The sequence below is a fragment of the Chrysemys picta genome, chromosome 7 (assembly GCF_011386835.1).
Source record: "Chrysemys picta bellii isolate R12L10 chromosome 7, ASM1138683v2, whole genome shotgun sequence".
Lineage (NCBI taxonomy): Eukaryota > Metazoa > Chordata > Testudines > Emydidae > Chrysemys > Chrysemys picta.
Genome location: NC_088797.1, coordinates 37810184 through 37818715, shown reverse-complemented (window position 1 = coordinate 37818715; position 8532 = coordinate 37810184). Strand labels below are relative to the sequence as shown.

Sequence of the window (8532 nt, the reverse complement as noted above, 5' to 3'; positions counted from 1 at the left end):
GGGATAACACCACCTCCCTACCTCACCGGGGTATTGTGAGTATAAATCCATCAAAGATTGTGAGGCATTCAGATACTATGGTAATGGAAGCCATACAAGTACCTTAGATTTTCCATGAGAACTAAAAAAAAAAAAAAAAAATCATTTTAACTCTCTTTAGATTTGTCTACATCTGTTTTGTGTGTCTGTTTGTTTACCTCAGTCTTGAGCCTTGTTAATGTCCTGAATGATTCTACAGAGAACAGGACTAACCTCCCAATCTTGGAAGATATCAGGCGGTCATCCTTCCCTTTTATCTTCCAGCTTCTCAAAGAATGGGTTGTTCCCAATGAGTTTTCCTCCAGTGTACAAGCTGATCTGTTAATGTACACCTGAATGCTGGGAGGCACAGTGGTTGAAGCTAAATAATTTCAGCTACTCGGTAATTTATTAACCAGTAAATGCTCTTTAAATTTTAGACTTATTATGCAAATTTGCTTGTGTGTATTACCTTAATTTACTTTAGACAAGCTTTCTTTGGGAGTGTGTGTGTGTGTATGTATGTGTGTGTGTGTGTGTGTATATATATATATATATATATATATATGTGTGTGTGTGTATAGTTGAGAATACCACTAGAGTTACTGGGGATCAATACCAGAAGGCAAGAGACAATCAAATGGCCAGTCAGATACTGTTTTGGACTATAACATTAAATAATGGAACAATACATGCTAGGGAGAATCAAGAAACTGCTTTTCAATATTGTTTAAGAATAGTGCTGCTTGAACAATTTGTCAGCACTACTCAACAATAAAACCTATTGTTTTAGTAAATCTGATCTTATGCAGTCTTGTTGATAGTGTGCCATTCATTATAGAACTCCAGAGGCAATGAAAAAACTGAAGTAAAGCCAAAGCTCTTGTGAAACTCCATGAAGTGGAGCGTCAGCTGGGTCAGATACCGTTTGAGGTTAACAAACACTGCAGAATGTGACATGACCTTGAGTGTAGTAAAACTGATACCATAATTAGGGGATTTTTATCTCCAGTGTTCAGTATTTTAGTTCGTTTTACAAAACAAATTATTATAAGAGTTCTATGCTAATATGCATTTATTTGAAAATGACATAATTATAAATATTTGCACAAATTCTGCCCATCAAAATGGACTGCATCAGCAACAGGAGATGAATTTAAAAGTTAGTTATATCCAAACCAAAACAGGGAAGAGCACCATTCACACAAAGAGAACAAAGTTCTGTAAGAATTCTCATTTCAGTGTTTGCCATTGAATTTCAGGCTTGTAAGCTGTTTGGGGCAAGGATCAATGCCCCTTTTTTGAGACTCTACTGTACTTAGCATACTTTGGGCACTGCCAAATGCAAACGATAAATACTATAAAAGTAATGGTAAGCTAAGATGATCTGCCTAAAGCAATTTAGTGTAATGGCTATATATTTTCTTCCTAATGTTCAACTGCCAGCAAAGAGAGCTCTTAGCAAATATTTTGGCCTTAAACTGTGCTCGTATGCTACTGAGCCACTCATTTGATGTACATCATTGCAGGTTCCTAACCTGAGATTTCCCAGAAATAGTTTTGTGCCTATAAATGTAGGGCCAAATCCTGCTCATCCTCCTCTAGCACGATTCTCCTTTTGGTGTCAATGGGATTACTGAAAATAAAGCAGGCAGGATTTGGCTCCTACTGCTTAGATTGCATAGCTATGGATATGACTTATGGCTCTACGGCTAGCTAAACAGTGACTTCTATAAAAGGGATTATTGAAAAAGATATAAATTCTGTTTTCATGGTTAAATATATTTCAGTGCAAAGAACCATGCCTCTAGTGAGGATTGTACCATTACTATCACACCCAGGTGATGTGTGTGGTATATGCCGCTGGGATAGCTGAAACAGTGTATTATGAACCCAAACACTATACCGTTGACTGATACGTGGCAAACTGATTTGGATAAATGAGGTTCCTCTCTCCATTTCTTTATTCCCTGACGTTTTGCTAGGTAGGACATGCAAACATGTATTATAGGGTGGTGTTGTTTTTTAAGTGAGAAGACATAGCTGCTCTAAAACTAAAGGACTATAGCTTTACAGGAAAATCCAAGAAGCTGAAGCATATCCTTCAGTTGAAGGCCCAGCGAACAAACAACTGGTACTGCATTTTATAACAACTTCTGCCTGAAACAGACTAAGCTCTGCAGGTGGATTCTTAAACTTCAATGCTTCAGTTGAAACACTAGGTGACCCATGGCAAAGGATTAAGAAAAAATAAAGTGCTTGATTTATTTCTATTTGGTTGCTAAACATAGGTCAATATTAAAGAAACTCGCATGCTTTTATTTTTTAACATGTTGGGCTCAAATCTGCCTCCATTTATAGTGAGTGGAAAAACTTTTGATGACTGCAATGGGAATAGGGTCCAGGTCCTTTCTGGTTCTTGATGAGATATATAGCTTATCTAGGCCTAGAATGCATTATCTAAGCTACAGAGGATCAGCTGTGATCTAAGTAGTTTCAATACTCTTGTTTTTACATGCACATGAATTTTTACCAGCATGGTTTTAAGTATGTAAGTTGGCACCAGTCCTGCAAATAATGGGACTGTGGATTGATGTAAAGATCCATGTGTGGGCACACCAAATTGTTGGATTTGGGCCTATAGATGTACACTAAAACATATGATGACAAAACGCAAGTATTCTCTGGTTTAAGACCTTGTCAGTTTTTCTACTGTGAGCACTTCAGAAATGGACAGAATAACTCTATCCAGCCTATTCAGGCTGATCAACAAACAGAAGAGGATCTTAAATATATTTGCTATGGTACCTTTTCACTAGAAAAAAGATTTCAGGACTGAATTTTAGTTTTTAATCAGACCTCTTTTCTAGATTAAACTGACTTTTACCCCCTTTTTGGGGATAGAGTAGGGGGTTTGCTGTTTACTAACCGATACTAAGTTAATTGCCTGGAGTTTTGGAAAAACTCCATCTCTAGTGTTTATTTTCTTCTGGGCACTTGGTGCCTCTTATCTTTGGATGTAGGAGACCCTGGAGTATCCTGGAAAACTGCCCTATTTAAAACCAAAAACCATATTTGTGCCTCACCCTGCATTTCCATATAAAATAGAAATGTGAAAACTAAACTAACTAAATGTTTTAAGGCCCCTTTATTCTTACAACTATAAAATTTGAAGTCAAGTTTATCTTAAATTACAAGCAAACAGTCTACAAAACATACATAATTCTTTAGTCAACTACTTCAGTAGAAAATAGTTCAACATTTTCTGCAGGAAAATGATTTTTCTGATGAATCAACATTTAAAACAGGGTCCATGATATTAGCCCTTTCCTAGTTTCTTGGCTTTCATGCTATGTGTAGAATGGCCATAAACTGTATTCCTGGTAATAACAATAATCCAAATACACCCTATCCTTTTAGGTTAAGACTTTCAAAAATGACGACTGATTTTGGGTGCCTTCATTTTTTTTCTATAGATGCAGCATCCTGAAACACCTTAAGGGGACCTGATTTTTGAGGGTGGGTAATCAGCACTTCTGAAAATCAGGATCTTTTAAAATATCTAGAGTCGGGCACCCAAAATCACCATTCTGAAAACCTTGGCTTTAAACTGCAGATTTAAAAAATCCAGCTTCTGTTCCTTTTGTAAATCCCTGTTTGTAAGGTGCTTGAGGGAGTAAATCCAGGGATAGTTGCTGGCGTCAGCACTTTCTAATGGCAGACACAACATAAGCTCCTAATAAAGAGCTACATCTTTAAGCCAACTACTTAGCTGGGTTATTAAATCAATTTAATTAATAATGCAGACTTTTGGTCAATAGTAAAAAGATTTTTCTTGCTGAAGATCTGCAAGAAATGAAAATCAACTGGCAACTTATATTTGTGAGAGAGGGAATCCGAGAGATCTCAATATTTTCCTATAGCCAAGAAATCATGTTTCATACAGTCCTCAGCTAATTTGAAGTTCACTGTCCCATCAAATGCCCAGGCTGTAGTTAAAGAATGGGACAGTCACAGTCACTTGTGCAATGAAACCTCTGGCAACAAAAACTAATGCTAATCACATGTGATTAGAATTAATGTTCTATGTGACCAGTTAGGCATACTACAGCACTCCAAAGTCAGTCATGGCTAGCAAAGTCTGTTCAAGGCTTCTCCAGTTCTTATTTCCAGTGGTGCTGTTCTTGAGTTATTGAATGAAATGAATAAAGCTGAGGGTAAAAACTCCATGACACCAAGTTGGAAAAGGAACTATTCACTGTGCAAATAAGTAACAAAATAATCAAACCCCTCCTTCTCCAAGAGTGAATTTGAGTCAGTACATTTAATGTTTATCTTGGTAAACAAGCAGGCAACCGGTATTGCTCAGACTGATTTCACTATTTGAATGATGATTTTTTAAAAATCAGCATGACAGCCCACTTGGGCTTGTACCAACAATATTTAGCAGTCCATGTGCCACATTTTACTTTCAAGGAGAGAGCTTCCATGGTGGTCCAGTGTCTTGGACAGGTGACTGCTGCTTGGTCCCATGTTTAAAACATTCAAGCATTTTGATACTTGAAACACCTTTGCCACAGCCACTGTCTAAACTGTCTGGTGTATGTGGTCATTGGTGGAATGCTGAGAATTTAAAAAGACTCTATCAAGGTTGACTGACCTAAAAGCAAAAATAGTTACACCTTTGACAGCTATTCCATACTGAAGGGTTTAGAACTTCAGGTATGTGGTGGTTTCTTGTCTAGTTACCTTCCCCTGCCCTCCAACAAACAGATCCATGCTGCTTCACTCAGATTCATAACTTACTGAGAAGGTTGCAGCAAAGAAAATAATGGGGGCAAATACAGAGTAAATGTCAAGGAAGGTTGAACTTTTAGGTCTAAACCTCAACAAAGTCCCTTTTTTAAAAGTAAAAGACAAAATCTTGATTGCATTGGTGTCTAATGTCTACAAAAATGCTGGTCTCTCAGGAGGAGGATACAGCTACTGTGCTACTCAGCCTTAGGGGGAGACATCCCTCTAAATTCCAGTAAAGTCAGGGATACTACCTAGCTTGTATCAGCAACTGCATGGCCCCCAGCCTTCTACTATGTCTTTGCTGTCAAGTTTGATGCTGTCTGTGTTTTTCTCATTGAACATGGGGCCTCCATGCCTTATCATGAGCTCCGTTGCCATCTTCACAAAAGCTTCCTCCACATTGCTGGAGTCTTTCGCAGACGTTTCTATGGCACAGATGATATCATAGTGTTCAGCCAGATTCTGAGCCTCCTCCAGCTGAACCTCTCGAAGGTCACTTAAGTCAGACTTGTTTCCTGGCAGAAGAAAGTGGAATTGTTTACAGATTAACTTTTTTATAATTACTGATGTCTGTGCAAATGTTCAGGAGGGGGCGTGAAGGAGAAAAGAGACAATAGCAGGAACCATGGGAGTGGGTCAGGAGTTCAGCAGCAAGAGCCTTTGGTGAGGCAGGGAAAATGGGCTGGAGGTCAAAGCCAAAACCGTTGCAGGGGCGGGGAATAGGGAACAGAAGGTAAAAGTGAGAGCGAGTGCAAGCTGTTGGTCAGCCTGCAGGAGCTGGATGCAGAACTCTGACCCATGCCATTATATAAAATTAAACTAACAATCACTCTTTGGACTCTAAGACTACCATTTAGTCTTCTGGTGCTTGTATAGCAGGCATGATGACACAGTCGTTGCCCCTGAGAAATGAAATTACACACACGGACTGGCTTTTCAAAGATCAGGGGTGCAACTGTGTGCCTAACATTCAACTTGCACATACAATTGCGATAACTGACCGTACAAATCAAGTGCACAATGGTGCATGCATTTTCACCCCTGCCTGACTTTGAAATTCAGATCTACAAGAACGACACTGAACAATGAGTGAAGTTAGAGAACGCAAGCTCTAGCAGGGTTAATAAAAAGTGAAGAGCAAAGAAAACCTCCTATCTAACATAATATGAACTCAATAAATTTTAAACTTCCAGGAACTGTCGTTTGGTGTGTCTGTACCTTGCCTAGCACAATGGGGTCCTGGTCCATGACTAGGGATGCCAGATGGTATGTAATACAAGTAATAAATAATAACACAATGTGGTGTAAATGGTATATGCTGGACTGAAGCTATGACTGGTAATTGAATCAGTATTTCTATTTCTTCAATGTACTCACCAGAAAGTAAAGTATTTAAAGGACAGAATGGTAGGTTGGCAGTCTCAAAACTAGCTCCTTAGAAGTTGGGACTAAACATGTATGCTGAGGCAGTGATGTCTAATCAGGAGAGTGGAACCCAGAAACCTCTGCGTTAGAACCTTGTCTCTGACAGTGGCTCCCCATAAACAAATAATTTAACTTTATTACATCTGTTCTGACTTCTGTAAAAGGAGGATAAAACTCTTACCTGCCTCACAGAGGTGGTCTGAGTGGTTAGTGTTTGCACAGTGCTTTGATGCTGTATAGTTTTATTTGAGTTCCTCACTCATCCAGAAAGGGATTAATTTTCCAAACTCACCAATCAGTAACTGTACTATGTTGGAACCAGCATACTTTCTCACATCCTCAATCCAGCGAGGAATGGACTGGAAAGAGCTTCTCTTGCTGATGTCGTAGGCTAGGATTGCTCCATTGGCGCTTCGGTAGTAGCTCTGTGTGATGGTTCGGAATCTCTCCTGGCCTGCTGTGTCCCAGATCTGCAACTAAACAAAATAAAACATGCAGTGAGATACTGGCTATTCACACATAGGGAACTGGTCTTGCTTTTCAGGTTAAGTCCTTTCCTCCTGAATGAAATGTGGCAGGATCAGGATTTAAACACACACTTGGCTCTGCTGGTTAACAAGACAGGAGTTGGTTCAGTGACCTTATAGAAAATCTATGCACAAATGTAGTGCTTTTAAAAATTTCTCTTAAAAAAAAAAATCCTGTGTTCCTCAGCTGAGATGAGAATTATGTACTCGGTAACATTTTCATACTTGGCTGCCTAAAGTTAGCACCAAAGCCATAATTAGGCACTTATGCAAAAGTGACCTCATTTTTAGGGGTGCTAGTATTTCCAACGCCCAGTGAAGTCATAAGGAGCTCAGACTGCTCGGTACTTTGAAAAATCAGGCTAATTTTGCTTGGATATTTAAATATTTTACCTAAAAATCTTCCTTCTACACAACTAGGAAGATAAAGAGTGTCACAGAACTGAATGTCTGTCAGCCATCCTCTTCATTTAGGAAGCTGAACAGACATTATGCACAGGTAGTAATAGGCCTGTCTAAACTGTAATGCTCTCACTTAAATCCAGTAACATAGGAACTGCCATCCTAGATCAGATTGATGGTCCATCTAGACTAGTACAGTGTCTGAGTAGTCAGCATGGGGTGCGTCAGAAGAAAGTACAATAAAACGGATGGTGGACAGTATAGAATAACCTGCTCATGGAGAAAGTTTCTTCTTAAACCCTGTTACGTATTGGTTGTCTTACCTCCTGAAGCATGAGAATTTATCCCATACTGTTTTTTAATTTAAAGTAACTGAATATTCTCATTCACTATATCAATTTCTAATCCTTTTTGAATGTTATCAAGCTCAATATATAGTAGCAATGACTTCCACAGTATTTTCTTTTCAGTTTTAAATCTTTTGCCTTTCAATTTCACTGAATGTTTGTTTCCTTTTCCTTGTATTCTGAGGGGGTAAATGGGAGTGTCTAGTTTACTTTCTTTGTACTATTCATTATATTATGTACCTCTATCATGACTTCTCTTTTTTTTTAAATCCCCTCTCTAAGGTAAACAGTCTCAATCTTTTCAATCTCCCCAGGCATGAAAGTCTTTCAATTTCTGAGCCCTTCTATTTCTTTTAGATTCTTTTTGAGATGACATGACCAGAACGTAACACAGAAATCCTAGTCGGGATATACCCTGGATCAGTATTGTTTTCCATCCCATTTCTTATGCATCCTAACATTGTGGATGTATTTTTTTTTTTTTTAACCACTGCTGCATACCTGAGCAGAGGTTTTGTTTTTGCTGTCTAGGATGCCCTGGTCTTTTTCCTAAGTGGTAACAGTTTATTTAGAATCCAGTAATATGTATATTAGTTAAAATTAATCCTTCAAATTAACAGGTTATTAGAAATCTTGGTTAGAGAGCATTTTCAGACGAGTGGAGAAGGGCAGAAGGTATATTAGAACACATCCAGGATGGAGAAGAACTCCAGGCAATGGTTGTAAATGATCTGGAAATGATGGATGCTATGTATGTGAGGCAGTAACTGGAGAGTTGTAGGTTATGTAGGTAGTTTGTGACTTATTGAGTGTCCAGGGAGATTGAAGTGTTCTCTGACTGGTTTTTGAATGTTATAATTCTCGATGTCTGATTTATGTCCTTTTATTCAAAATTGTAACATTCAAAAACCAGTCGGAGAACACTTCAATCTCTCTGGACACTCAACAACAGACTTTAAAGTGGCAATTCTTCAACAAAAAACCTTCAAAAACAGACTCCAATGAGAAACTGCAGA

The 8532-nt window shown here is 38.5% G+C and overlaps 1 protein-coding gene across 2 annotated transcripts in view; it reads right to left on the bottom strand.

The window, feature by feature from the left end:
- Positions 1-1418: 1418 nt before the first annotated feature.
- RAB43 (RAB43, member RAS oncogene family) overlaps positions 1419-8532 on the bottom strand; it is a 29748-nt gene continuing 22634 nt past the window's right edge. The window contains exons 2-3 of one of the 2 annotated variants that reach the window (XM_005309089.5): positions 6533-6716; positions 1419-5330 (exon numbers count right to left, since the gene is read on the bottom strand). In XM_005309089.5, coding sequence (XP_005309146.1) covers positions 5077-5330; positions 6533-6716 — 438 coding nt within the window. In that variant the 3' untranslated portion in view covers positions 1419-5076. The remainder of the gene's footprint in view (positions 5331-6532; positions 6717-8532) is intronic. The other variant, XM_005309090.5, reaches the window with a different exon arrangement.